The sequence below is a fragment of the Pelodiscus sinensis genome, chromosome 2 (genome assembly GCF_049634645.1).
Source record: "Pelodiscus sinensis isolate JC-2024 chromosome 2, ASM4963464v1, whole genome shotgun sequence".
Lineage (NCBI taxonomy): Eukaryota > Metazoa > Chordata > Testudines > Trionychidae > Pelodiscus > Pelodiscus sinensis.
This window is the reverse complement of record NC_134712.1, coordinates 68,127,063-68,141,752: the sequence shown is the minus strand read 5'-3', so window position 1 is coordinate 68,141,752 and position 14,690 is coordinate 68,127,063. Positions and strand designations below refer to the sequence as shown.

At 41.5% G+C, this 14,690-nt stretch overlaps 1 protein-coding gene and 1 long non-coding RNA gene across 5 annotated transcripts in view; one reads left to right on the top strand and one right to left on the bottom strand.

Moving 5' to 3' along the window:
- SNTG1 (syntrophin gamma 1) overlaps positions 1 to 14,690 on the top strand; it is a 532,439-nt gene that overhangs the window by 344,399 nt on the left and 173,350 nt on the right. For all 3 annotated transcript variants that reach the window (XM_014577356.3, XM_006112171.4, XM_075920716.1), the window contains 2 exons: positions 8,149 to 8,279; positions 13,513 to 13,642. In XM_014577356.3, coding sequence (XP_014432842.2) covers positions 8,149 to 8,279; positions 13,513 to 13,642 — 261 coding nt within the window. The remainder of the gene's footprint in view (positions 1 to 8,148; positions 8,280 to 13,512; positions 13,643 to 14,690) is intronic.
- The window catches only part of LOC112547050 (uncharacterized), a 47,955-nt gene continuing 35,786 nt past the window's right edge, over positions 2,522 to 14,690 (bottom strand). For both annotated transcript variants that reach the window (XR_003090798.2, XR_003090796.2), the window contains exons 4-5: positions 8,154 to 8,271; positions 2,522 to 2,863 (exon numbers count right to left, since the gene is read on the bottom strand). This is a non-coding gene — a long non-coding RNA (uncharacterized LOC112547050). The remainder of the gene's footprint in view (positions 2,864 to 8,153; positions 8,272 to 14,690) is intronic.

The window sequence follows — 14,690 nt, the reverse complement described above, 5'->3', positions numbered from 1 at the left end:
CCGCACTGCATCCGGGGGTGTGGGCAAGGATTGGTGCGGCAAGGGGCAAACCCTCCACCAGGTTTCCCCAGCTGGCCTATCACTGGTGGGTGTGTGGGGCTTCCCCCTCCTTCCTGCAAAATGGCAGAGGGTTCGCCCCTCACTGTGCCGTTCCACATCCAACCCCGGCTGGACGCAGTACGGGTCCCGGCAGACCCATCTCAGGGGTATAATCCCCTTCCCCTTTTCTCCCCTTCCCTTTCCCAGCTGTGAGCACCCATGGGGCTCACAGCAGCTCCAACTGTCCAGCTGGACAGAGCACTTCCAAGTTCCAGTTGGTGCCTGACTATTGGGAGTGCCAGACCACTGGATGCTGGACAATTGGAGTTTTACTGTATATCTGTATTTGATAATGGAATTACAGCTGCAGGAATATTGTTTTCCTGTTCTGTTGTCCCCAATTCAAAATTATGTTGAAAATGGGAGAGAGTTCAGGGAGAACCAAGAAAACGATTCAAGGATTAGAAAACATGTGAAATATGACAGACTTGAGGAGATCAGTCAATTTAGCTGAACAAAGAGAAAGTTGGGGGGACTTGATAACACTCTATGGGTGTGTGTAGACTACGTGGCACTGTCGACGGAGCCATGTAGATGAGTTTACTAGACATAGCAAAATGAAGCGGTGATTTAAATAATTGCTCTTCATTTACATCAAAATGGCTGCCATGCTGTGCTGACGATCAGCTGATCCAGTACAGCGGGGCAGTCTAGACCTGCCGCGGTTAACAAGGGAAGCTTTTGTCGACCACTCCGGTATACCCTATGAGAATGTACACAAGCAACAGTTATTTAATAATGGGCTCATCAGTCTCAGAGGGAAATATATAGCACAACTCAGTGGCCCAAAGCTGAAGATAGACAAATTTAAGAGTGGAAAGAATATGTACATTTTTACAGTGAGAGTAATTAAGCATTGGTACAATTTACCAAGGGTCATGGTGGATTAATGGATAAATTTAAAATTCAGATTGGATGTTTTCTAAAAGATATTCATTAGGAATTATTGGAGAAGTTCTATGTTAGATAGGTAGTCATACAAGATTATCACAATGGAACCATCTGGTTTTGGAATTTATAAATAAATTTGGACCCCTTTTGAAGATTTATTAGGATAAAAGACTTTCAGACTGCTGAAGGAAAGCCAGAACTTCATTCAGCCTAACTTCCCCTCCTCCTCTCACGCTTTTCTTTGTATCTTCCTTTCCTTTTTCTTTTCTTTTCCAGTTCCTGTCCTGTTACTATAATCCCCACCGTAATGTGTTTTGTATATGTAGTATTACTTGGTTTTGGATTTTCTAGCCTTGCAACTTTGAGGAACTGTAAAATTGGATAGTACTATTGAAGATCTCAAGAAATATATGATATTTGGGAATATATAAGGGCAAGAGATACTTTGAGAGCTGGCTCAATAATAAGCAATTCAGAAGTTCTTGGTTCTGGACATAAAGTTAAGATTGCCACCTTGTGCATATACATTTCATACATAATCATCCATATTTGTCCTAATATAATATATATTTTAATTTTCTACAATTTTAGATACAAAATACTTCTCCTAAAGTTTGTATGCCTTGTGGAAAGTGTCATGGAAGTCAATTTCTTTCACTGTATAGCTCACATATAAGAATGGCTCCTATTGGGTCCAGCAACATTTACTGTACGTCTTGATAGGGTCACCTTTCAGTGTAAAAATATGACATTTCATTGTCTGCGTTTATAATTGCATATTGTACTGTGATTGCTCTTGCCATCTAAAGATATATTTCCTGTCTTTTGAAGATTGAACTATGTATCCCACATAATACAATTCCAGAGGTTTTTCTTTTTAAAAGATAAAAATTAATCATATGGGGCTATTTCTGCAGACCCTTCCAGAAAACCTTAATTTATGCCAGGGATTCAATGATTCACTTCTGTTATTTAGTGGTCACCTTAGGAAATGAGTTGCAGTTCAATCCAAGCTCCAGTCCAAATAATGGAGTGGCTGCATATGAAACAAAGTCAATAGCCAATGACCTAAATCTTAATGGAGTGTTCTTTGTGCTTTTAGTTGGCATTGATTAGGAACCCACTTTGCAAATACAATTAGTCCATGAGCAAAAATCATTTGTTACTGAGTTAGATGGTTCTGCTATAGTCTGATACAAATATTTCTCGCTAAGTTTTAAAAACACAACTCTCTGGCTGCATGCAATATGTTTAATAATAAGTTTACCTTCAATAGTGAACTCTCTCCATTCTATTGGCACTATACTTGTGTGCACAGATCAGAGCTCTGCTTTTCAGTGTGACTTACACACAAAGAATGGGGCACCAAGCTCTACACTCTGTGGCCCTGTGCCTTAGTATTGGCTATACCTCACTCACAGTTACTGGGGTGTAACTCTCTTGGGTAAATACAATGAAAATAGTGGATGTTGGAAACCAAAAATGTAGACTCCGTGTAGATTCAAGCAGGAGGGTTTATTACACACAGCGCTGGTGGAGTGTTACCTTGCCACTTAGGCTTAATGAGCCCTGCTAAGCAATTGAATGCAATAGATTATATAGGGAGCCAATGGGCGGAGAGAAGCTTCGGGGTGGAAATTCCTGAGCCCCTGGATAGGTTCTAGTAACAAGACATATGAGCACGGTAAACCAATAGGCTAAGAGATTACATAGTAGCTCCGCCCATAGCTCAGATTACCATAGTTACTGAAACACAAGTATTGTCCTTCTTCCCCCTCCCAGAATTGCAAGCAATGCATAAGCTATAGTTCGATTGGGATCCATAGGGGTGATGACAGTGCTTCCCCGACAGGTGTGGTTCATAAGTGCTTTTCTGGGGGTATAAAACAAAGAGACAGTGTGAGGTACACAGCAAAAGCAATTGTTTATTCTGGTATGCCTGCAAACTTGGAATGTTGGGGTATGTCTACACTACAGAGTTAGTTCGAACTAACGGAGGTTAGTTCGAACAAACTTTGATAGGCGCTACACTAGCGCTCCGCTAGTTCGAACTTAATTCGAACTAGAGGAGCGCTTAGTTCGAACTAGGTAAACCTCATTTTACGAGGATTAAGCCTAGTTCGAACTAGCTAGTTCGAATTAAGGGGTGTGTAGCCCTTAATTCGAACTAGTGGGAGGCTAAGCCTTCCCAGGTTTCCCTGGTGGCCACTCTGGCCAACACCAGGAAAACTCTATTGCCCCCCTCCCGGCCCCGGACCCCTTAAAGAGGCACGGGCTGGCTACGGTGCCCGTGCCAGGTGCAAGCCTGCCAGCACCCAGCCAACAGACCCTGCACCTGGCACGGATCGAGCCACCCACCCGATGCCCCCCAGCCCTCCCCCTCTTCCCGGGACCAGGCTGGCGGCTCCCGGGAGCTTGCCCGGGACCGCAAGAGGCGGGCACCCGCCTGGGCTAGTGCGGAGATCGTGGACCTTCTCCACGATCTCCGCACTAGGCACAGGAAAGTGGACGGCTTGGGCAGGAGAGCTGCCAGCCTGGCCACCCAGGAGCAGGTGTGCGTGAAAATCAAGGGGGTCCACTGAGACCCCCGACCCTGAGCCCTGAGCTTACAATGGCCGTCCTGGGTCAGCCCAAAGGTCCATCTAGCCCAGTAGCCTGTCTGCCGACAGCGGCCAACCCTAGGGACCCTGGAGGGGATGGACGGAAGACAGTGACCAAGCCATTTGTCTCGTGCCATCCCTCTCCAGCCTTCCACAAACCTTCGGCAGGGACACCACTCCTACCGCCTGGCTAATAGCACTCCATGGACCCAGCCTCCATGACTTAATCTCACTTCCCTTTAAACTCTGTTCTAGTTCTAGCCTTCACTGCCTCCTGCAACAAGTAGTTCCACAGGTTGACTCTTTGCATTCTGAAGAACAACTTTCTGTTACTAGTTTGAAGCCTGCTACTCATTCCTTTCCTTTGGTGTCCTCTAGTCCTTCTTTATGGGAACTAATGAAGAACTTTTCTGTATGCACCCTCTCCACCCAACTCCTGCTTTTAGAGACCTCTATCCTGTCCCCCCTCCGTCTCCTCTTTTCTAAGCTGAAAAGTCCCAGTCTCTTTAGCCTCTCTTCATATGGGACCTGTTCCCAACCGCTGATCATTGTAGTTGCCTTCCCCTCTCCCACCTGCTTTTCCCAGTCTCCCCCAGTTTTGTTCAATAAAGACAGATTCCATTTTTGAACACTATTGTCCTTTATTTTGTACATCAAGAAGAGGGGCTAGGGAAGGGTAAGTGGAAGGAGGTGAGGGAGGAATGGGGCACGAGCCCCCGATGGGGAGGACTGGGCTGGCTCTGCGGGCTTTTGGGGTGGAAGCTCTCCTGCAGTCCCCCAATTGCCTCTCTCCCCAGATGGCAGCCTGCGGCAAGTGCAGCCGGTCTGATGGCCGAGTGCTGTGATGTGCCCAGTGTGGGTACTCAGGGCACTCCAAGCCAGGACTGCTTTGCAAGCGGGGCACCCCTGAGAACTGTCTGTCCGGGGTGGGGGTCGGGTCCCTTTAAGCGCAGCCCTCGGCTAGCCTGAGACAGCATCTCCACGCTCTAAGTCCTCCTCTGATGCCCTGCCGGCACTGCTTCCGGCCATCCTTAAGCCTGGTTCAGGGTCCACTTAATGTGGACATGCTAGTTCAAATTAGCAAAACGCTAATTCGAACTAGTTTTTTAGTCTGGATCCGTTAGTTCGAATTAGCTTAGTTCGAATTAACTAATTCGAACTAAGTTAGTTCGAATTAACGTTGTAGTGTAGACGTACCCTTGGAGGGGAGGTTGTCTCATAGTGACTTGTTAGGCCTTTCCCTGAATCTGTGGCTTGCCTTGGGAAGACAGCTGTTGTCTCTTTCCCAGACTCTGAGGCCCCCTTTCAGGGTTTTGGCCTTGTTTTTGTGTGTGAAACTCATGATGAGGGTGTTCAATTACGACTACCCGCCTAGTGTTATGCTACTTTGGCTCCTTTCACTTGTGATACACAGGTGAGGCTGTCTTCTATATTTTTCCTAGGCCCCGTTGCCTGTTGCTGTCTAGGCCTCATGCCTCTGGCCAGCTTAGCCAGAGACCATGGTTCAGAATCTTACCCACATGTTAATGTTAATGGGCCTTTGCTATTTTATCCCTACAGTGGATTTCATGACAGGATATTGAAAACACTATTAAGCAGAAGTAGATTCATTACATATTATACAATTAGTAATTAAAAGGCTGTTTTCACTAATTCACTTACTATACAGACATATAACACAAAGCATATTGGTTTCTTGGCAGAAAGACTAGATGAGTGAGTACTGATTGTATCAATGATATGTAGGGAATGATATAGGGCATTGAGGCTCTCTATTCAGGCACAGGTTAAAAACAATACGTGATCAAGTGGTACAGGATGGCTATAGGATTGGCAATTGCTGTCATTAACATTGTCCGTGTTTCCATTATGCCCCCTTTTTCATACATAACTTCGTGAGATGTTCACAATCCTGGCTTCTCTGAACTATAGAAATTCTGCCATTAACTTCAGCACAGCCTCAATTTCATCCCTGCTCTCAGAATGTGGTTGTTTGTTGTGGTTGTTTGTTTTCTGTAAGTAATTCTGCAGTGTTTGACTCAGAGGAGAGTGTAGAATAATGTACCTATTGATCATGTTGTTATAATTAAGTTGTTGTTATTATCAATAACTATTAATGGTGGCAGTAATTTCACAGTACAGGACAATGTAGCACTTTAAAGACTAACAAGATGGTTTATTAGATGATGAGCTTTTGTGGGCCAGACCCACTTCCTGAGGAAGTGGGTCTGGCCCATGAAAGCTCATCATCTAATAAACCATCTTGTTAGTCTTTAAAGTGCTACATTGTCCTGCATTTTGCTTCAGCTACCCCAGACTAACACGGCTACATCTCTATCACTAATTTCACAGTGGCACCTAAAAATCTCAAATCTGGGATTTGTGTTCCCTTTAGGAATGTAATTGTGTAGTCAATTAACTGATTAAACAATAAGCAAAAGCTTATCGGTTAATGCTATAGACAACATGCATTCCCCCACCTCCTTGCAAATAAATGTTTTAGCTGGCTGGCCAACATCCCGACTCAGTCCCGACTTGCACTAGGTCTGGGACCTACTCCTGCTTTGGCTCTGCATTTAAAGTGCATTAGGAGCTGGGCAGGCAGGCAGCCCAGCTGCCTGGAGCTCAGGACTCCTCCCTCTCCCGCCCTACTGCTGCCATCCCACTCTGTTGCCTCTGTATCAGTGGTAGCAGCACAGGATGACAGGCAGCCAGTCCATGAGGGGAGCTGTTTTTTTAACTGGTTCCTCTCATGGACCAGCTCTTGCCTGGCATCTCAAACTGCGGTCTGTTATAGAGCTCCTCGGGAGTGGGCTGGAGCCCACTGGCTGCCGGCCCCAACCTTGGGGACTATAGAATAATCAAGTAACAGATAAGAATTCATGAGGTTAATCAGCTCTTCAATTAACTCATATTTAACACCCCTAGTCCCCTTGTGAGGGGCAGAGCACAAGCTCTTACTGAAAAGACAATGAATGCCCCAAATATATTCTTCACCGAGGACAGAGGCTAGAAACCAGAAATTTGATGGGGAAATTACTTTTCTGTAATATTGCCTTGGAGTGCCCTAGTAAAATATGTTGTTTTGTGTAGGTCTAGGGAGTGTATACATGTACGTGCATGCACACGCACACATTACTCCCTGTGAAGCTATCCTTCTCTTCTCTTTATTGTAATAGCATTTTTAATATGTATTTTTAGGGTCCTAGAAAGGCAGGGCTGAAAGGGACTTTCAGAATTCAACAAGTCTAGCTTCCACCTACAAAGAGGCAAGGCCAAGACAACAGTGCTATACAGGTGTTTGCCCAACCTCTCCTTAAAAACCGCCGATAAGTTCTATAACAGGGATCTCCAACACCTAGCCCGTGATCCATCCTTAGCTGGAACAGTTGTGCAATCTGGCCTGGGAGTCCCAGTGGGCCAGGGATGGAGCTGTCTATTCCCATCCTCCAAACCCCACTTCTTCCCACCACTGCCCCACCCTGTCTTCACCACCCATCCCCTGAGGGATGTGGCCTTGGGCTTACCAATGGGGCCTGGTGTAGGACTGCAGTAGATGTCAGGCATCCCTACATTTCCCACAGTAGCAGGAATCATGGGGAAATGGAGCGCACTTGGTGGGTATACTCATTCTGTTGCACTCTGCTTCCCCACCATTCTTTTTACTGTGATGAGTGCAGGTCACTGCTGCTGCCACCCCACACCAGGCCCTCCAGTAATCCTCATAGCTGCTTCTTCAGGGGACAGGGTATCTTGGAGCGGGGGGAGAGTAGGGTGGTGGAATGGACAACCCATTCCCTCCCGGTCCTACTGAGACTCCTAGGCCAGAATGTACAACTGGATGGCCCACAGGCCAAGAGCGTGAGATCCCTGTTCTACAACATCCATTGGGTGCCTATTCCAGAGTTTAACTATCCTTCTAATTAGGGTTTTCCCCCCTAATATATAATCTAAATATTCCTTGCTGCATGTTGGTTTGAGATATGACAAGTGGAAGGAATATGACGATCCCTTGAAGTAAAGACATTTTACAGTTTGGTGCTAAAAACAATTGTAGATTGTCAAGCACATTAATTTCAAAATATTTATGAAATACTGTAGGAAAAGCTTCTATTGTGGTATTTTGAATAACTACTTTTATATTCAACACTTCAAAATATTGTCCTCTACCTCTGAATTTTGAACACCTTCCTTGCTATTCATTACAACAACATGATTCAGTAACTTCAGTAACATTTGATTCTTTGGTTTTCCCTAGGGTTGTAAAATGCATTTCTACAGTTCACAATTATAGAACACTTGTTGAAGAAATGACAGTTGTTTGCAGTTCTTTCAACCATACTTGGATGAATAATTTTAACTTTTGTTTTGCAATCAAAAGTCAAAAAAGAAGTGTGGAATGTCTCCACAGTTTACTACTCCTGATCAGATAATATTTTTAGGGAAGATTTTATTAAATAAAACAAGGCACCAAATACATGAAGGAAAATTCTCTCTCTTTGTGAGAGATGATTATGATAAAATAAAAAAAATCAGAAGTGTTTAAAATTTCTTCCAGGATACCTTATCATGTTCCTCATGGCCAACATCACCAGGACTTAGATGGGAGAAGAGATGGTGTGATCTCCGATTAATCCCGCTCCTTCATTCCCGTTTTTCCCAATATCTCCCAGGATCAGATCTGTGCAGGTAAATAAGCATGTGTGCTTGAAACTTGTCTTGTCTGTGGATACAGTCTTAATGTTTTAAGTCAGTACTTCAGCTGACAAGATAAATATGCATTTCTCCATAGTCATGGGCCATAGAGCTACGTTATTCTTCAGTCCCCTGACTACTTTTCACAGCTCCGTTAAATAATGATTTCACTGCTGGTTGTGGCTCTCAAGCCAATTTTAATTTATCAGCAACTACAGTTGAAAAATAGTGACCATACTTGAGAGTCTTCCCAAATATTTTGCATTTAAGTTGATTTTTGTTCAGGAATCTTATAGCAAGCTTAATAAGCACATACACATTTTAATGATCTGGACACCCAGATATCTGCTTTCAGGTCTACTAGCAACATACAGCAATGAAAATTTCCTTGTAGGCATCCATATGAGTTTTACTCTAGAAGCTAGGAGGCAGCTATGTACATGCACACTAACCCAGTACATTTCTTTACTTCGGTCTGCCATCTGTGCCTCCCACTAAGACAAAATTGGTCTTAAACAATTAGGAATCATAGTAATTAAAAACAAAATTCTGATTCAATGGTAACAAATCAGTTACCATACAGATTTCAAGATTGTTCAGTATTCCTGATTAGAATATATATATGCTCTATCACAAAATGTTTCCCTTTGCTTTCAAATGGGTTTGTTTTATTTATGTATTTTTGTTATAGTAGGTATTTTAAATTAAACACACATTCAACACGAAAAAATTGAAATGTTTTGAAATGTAAAAATCTTTTTCTTTCTTTCTTTCTTTCTTTCTTTCTTTCTTTCTTTCTTTCTTTCTTTCTTTCTTTCTTTCTTTCTTTCTTTCTTTCTTTCTTTCTATTTCAAAAATAATTCAAAATAGCATGGAAAAATATTGACTTGGCAATGAGCAAAAATTGTGTTTTGGTGAACGGGAGTTCAAAAACAACTACTAAGTGCTGAAGGAACTTAATTCTAATCGGGAATACTGAACAATCTTGACATCTGTATGGTAATTGATTTGCTACCATTAGCATCAGAATTTATATTTTAATTCCTGTGATTCCTAAAAAGCAGAATATGTCCTTTCTGATTTCTGAAAAATACTATGGAAGATAACACTATCTCAAAAAGTCTTATCAGAGGATTATAAATAAAGTATTGATGATTGTAAACACTGAAGCTATTGAAAGCAATATCAATGAGTTGATATTGAAAACAGTCCCGGTATTAAGTGAAAATAAATTATTGGAATTAATTTAAAGGCTATTTTTACTAAGTTGTTATATGATGCCTTTTTATGTGTCAATTAATTAATGTTCGTGTTTTGAAAATTTAGAATGATGCAAAAGTATTAACTAAGTATCATTATTTTATACATCATCCTTATCATGATTGCGTTCTATTTCTAATGGAACAATTTCTGCACAGTTGGAGTATGTCTACACTGCATTACTCCTTTGAGAGAGGAATGGAAATGCAAACAACGAAATTGCAAATGAAGTGCGGATTTGAATTTCCTGTGCTTCATTTGCATAATCACAGCCAGACGCTTTTTCGAAATACCCTATTTCGAGATTAAAAACGAAGTTTAGAGGCGGTTATTTTGAGAAAAAAACCTTTCGAAATAACCCTTACTCCTTAGATTTAAGGGTTATTTAAAAAGAAGGGTTTTTTCTTGAAATAACCATGTCTAAACAGCGTTTTTAATCTCAAAATAGGGTATTTCGAAAAAATGGCCGGCTGCGATTTTGCAAATGAAGCGCGAGAAATTCAAATCCGCACTTCATTTGCAATTTCAGTTGTCTGCATTTCAATTACTCTCTCAAAGGAGGAATGCAATGTAGACATACCCTTGGAGAGGAACATTCTGTATAATTCAGGACAGTGGTCAAAGAGACTTTGACATGTTTTCAATTTTTTTTAAACGCCTCTTAAAAACTTGTATGTAAATGTTTTGTATCATACGTATACTCACATGTGGGATTAATTAAATTCTTGTACACAGCCTTGGTAACATGGATTAAAGTATAAGTTAGTGTAAATAGCAATATTTGCAACATACTAACATTTTAACTCTAAAATAAAGCTGATTTTTTCCTTTTGGCTTATTGATTTAAAAGTTTCTATGATTTCATGCTGTATAAGTCATAGAACCTAACTGCTCAGGCAACTAATTTAATAAGAAATCAACTGGCTGACAAGAGTCTAGTGTTCTGAAATATTTTCCACTTCAAAGAATACAAAAAATTCAAATCAGGATTTTTTCCCCCTATATATCATAAACCATGAGTTTGATTCATTTGTGTCTATGTGGTCATGTATATTAACAAAGGGGTGAAAAATCTTCACTGGGTTTAAAGAAGAGCCTCTGTATCATCTGACCGTTCCCTACTGGATATTCCTTTCTGTGTTGTTCATTAATCTTCAGCCAGGAGAAGGGCTTGCATTTTGTTTTGTTTTTTTAACTCATAACTAGCTTCCCTTAAATCACACTATGTTGTGAATGTGCATGTGTGTTTCTGAGCAGGCTTCAATAGCCTGCTAAAAGGGACTCTCTTTTTTTGTATTGATGTCACGTTCCCAAAAAGGAATTGGATTTTTTTCTCCCATGCCTAAAAGCTATCCAAAATGCAGGACAATGTAGCACTTTAAAGACTAACAAGATGGTTTATTAGATGATGAGCTTTCGTGGGCCAGACCCACTTCCTCAGATCAAATAGTGGAAGAAAGTAGTCACAACCATATATACCAAAGGATACAATTAAAAAAATGAACAAATATGAAAAGGACAAATCACATTGCAGAACAGAAGGGGGATGCGGGGGGGGGAGGGGGAGGAAGGAAGGTAAGTGTCTGTGAATTGATGATAGTAAAGGTAGGGAGAGTGGGATGTTTGTGAGTTAATGGTATTACAGGTGATAATTGGGGAAACTGTCTTGGTAATGGGTGAGATAGTTCAAATTCTTGTTAAGTCCTTGTTGGCAAGTGTCGAATTTTAACATGAATGACAGTTCAAAGGATTCCCTTTCAAGTGCAGATGTAAAAGGTCTTTGTAGCAGAATGCAGGTGGCTAAGTCATTTAGAGAGTGTCCTTTCTGGTTAAAGTGGCAAGAAACTGTTTTCTCTTTGTGATCTTGTCTGATATCTGTTTTGTGGGCATTAATCCTTTGGCGAAGTGTCTGAGATGTTTGTCCAATGTACATAGCAGACGGACACTTTCGGCACATGATAGCATAGATTATATTTCTGGATGCGCAGGAATATGTGTTCTTGATCTTATAACTCACTTGGTTAGGTCCAATAATGGTATCAGCAGAATGAATATGTGGACAAAGCTGGCAACGGGGTTTGTTGCAAGGGAAGGTACCAGGGTTGGTATTAGTGTGGTATGTCCTGTGGTGGTTGGTAAGAATCATCTTGAGGTTAGGTGGTTGTCTATAGGAGACTATGGGTCTGTCTCTTTTTTAACTCTGTGTAACTATTGGAGCCATCCCTCTGTGTCTGCATCTTTACCAGCTGTTCAGAATAGCTGTCAGTTTCCTCGGGGGGAGGAGAGGGTGGCAGGAGCAAAGACTTTGTGCACTCTCCCACCCCTAGACCAATCAGGGTCTGTGGGTGGGGGAACACGGAAGTGTCCTGGCCTGCCCCTTCCCTCCTGAGGCACTTCCAGCAGCCTGGGGCCACTTAAAAAATGATTGAAGGGTCCCCTGGTAAAAAATTATTGCCCACGCCTGGGGTACACGGCCAAAGGTAATGATAGCAGCTCCTCTGCATCTAGAACGCTGGGGTATGTCAGTCCATACCATGTCCCACAGTCCCCATTGAGAACGGTGATCCATGGTCAATGGGAGCTACAAGCACCTGACCATGCCTACTAAAGCTGCAACAGGCACAACTGGAGAAGGAGTGTATATTCCTAGCTGTGGGAGAGATACAGACACACAAAGAGACCAACGCTCTGAAATATATAGTATAGAGCTGTCCCTTTCTCCATCCCTCTCTCCTGCTGGCCCATTGGGGTTATAGCTGTACTGGTCCCATCTCTGACTCCTTGCTTGCCCCCCTGTGGTCATACAGTATAAGTTTCCCTCCTGCCTGTCTCCTCCTTTTCCAGTTTATGAAAAACAATTGAATTCTAGGGACATCCCATTGTCCTGGAACAACCAAACCCTTTCTCTAAGTTACGATAAGAGGAAGTTGAATACTAAATTTGTGGGTTTTAGTTCTTATAATTTAGGAGGAGTTCTTGAACAAATGGACTCACAGACAGGCAGACAGACAGATGCACATTTCTAAAATATATAGTAAGCAGAAGATAAGATATAGGATACCTGTATGGCTTTTGCTTACAGTAATAGACATCTTATGGGCTTCCATTGAATTTAATTTATGCTCAAATATTGCAGAAAGATAATATGAATAAATTATTATAGATATGTGATTAGTTTTGAATTTTCCAGTTCTTTCATAAGTAGTTTAGAAAGGGATCATTTTTAAATAAAAACTCTATCCCGTGTAGGAAACAACATAAAGAAAGGTTTAAAAAATGGTTAAAAACATCAGAACTTTGAGGGATGAAATTTTGTGTTGTATTGCATTTCATGAAACCTTGCTTTCAATGTCTCATAACAGACTTCTAACATTTGTACCGTCTAATACTTTTTCTTTTTTACTTTCAAGAAATCCCAGATATTATTGTTTAAATACGGAAATGTATTTTAAAAATGCCCCAGCTATTCTCATTTACTTGGCTTTTGAAGCCAGTCGGGTAAGTGTTTTGAGGAAACTTTGACCAGGAATTCATTGGAAAACAAAATAGTCTATAAGTGATGCAGATGTATCAAAGAGTTCTCTGAACTGGGTGATCATTCAATCTGAAATTTTGAAACCTGGGAGTCTAAAGTTAGTCTCCTAAATCTATATTCAGAACTTAAAACAACTCCCTAAATATGGATATAGGACTTTAACTTTAAATAGTCAGGTTTGATAGTGTTGGTCAAGATTTTTAAGCAATCATTCTTATCTTCTGCCATATATAGAAGTTAAATATAAACTCTGTTCACCTGTGATGACAATCATTTTAATTAAATTTATTATTTATAAAATGGGAAAGCCACTAAGATATGAGTTCAACAGTTGACCACTGTGATTGTGAGGCTTGTATATGTGTTGCTAAGATGTTATGTTAGCACAGATGACTTTTTCTTCTGATCTGATCTGTTATGACATGTCTGTAGGCAAAACGCATTCCAAGTAATTGCTGTGGATGGAGTTTGTAGTGGAATAATTCAGTCTCTTTCTGCTGAAGACTGTATGGACTGGCTACAAGCAATAGCAACTAACATTTCCAACCTCACAAAGCACAATGTAAGTATGGATCAAAGAGGTTCAGTTGATTTCTACATCATATTTGATCACAGCTATTGTAAAAATGCCTTATAGGTTTAAGCATAGCATGATCTGTGCATAAACAATGGATGAGATTACCCCCAAGGATGTCAACTCATGCTATCATACAATCAGACTTTTTGAAAGCTCTTTGCAGGAGAAATTATTCTCTCCCCAGCTATAGTCCATCTCACCACTATCAGGATTATTTGCTTCTTAGTAATACAGAGTGTTCCCTGTAAAATGTGTGCTTGTGTGGCCACTCAGGAGAGGGAGTCAAATGCTATCCATATGATTAGCAGGGCTCCCACAGCTAGGTTTTATTTCTACTGGTGGTGCACATTCTACATGCATCAGTGCACATAAAAATTATTCTGTCCCTGGATGGAAAAAATTAGAGTGGTGTTTCCCAAAGTGGTCTGCAGATTCACTCTGAGGAACCTGCTAACCGGCCACTCTGGTTTGTTTATTTACCGGCTCCACAGCCACGGAGCCTCATGGCTCCCAGTGGCTACAGTTTGCTATTTGCAGCCAAGGGGAGCCGCGGGAAGCAGTGTGAGCCAGTCCTGGAGCCAATGGGAGCTGCGAGGCTCCATGACCACAGAGCCAGTAAGTAAATACACCACAGCAGCTAGTTAGCAGGTTTCTCAGAGTGGATCTGCAGACCACTTTGAGAAACAATGAATTAGAGGGAATATTGGTAGTGCCTGCCAAATTTTGAGAAACAGAGCTTGAAATTTAAGAAGGACAGGTGATTGCAAGTAAAAGGTAAACATTATTTTTATACATTTTAAAAACTGAAATACATTTTGCCTTGTAAGTTCATTGGAGCAGAGATCATGTCTACCTTTGTGTTTGCACATCAACTAACCAACAGGCCTCTGGATGCTCCCATGATATCAACACAAAAGTTAATAATGAATTTGTGCTTCATGTTGTTCACTGTATGCATGGTTTAATCTTATGTGAGTGATGTTTCATAATGTGCTAAGGTTACATTTAATGAAAAAGGTTTCCCAAACTACCT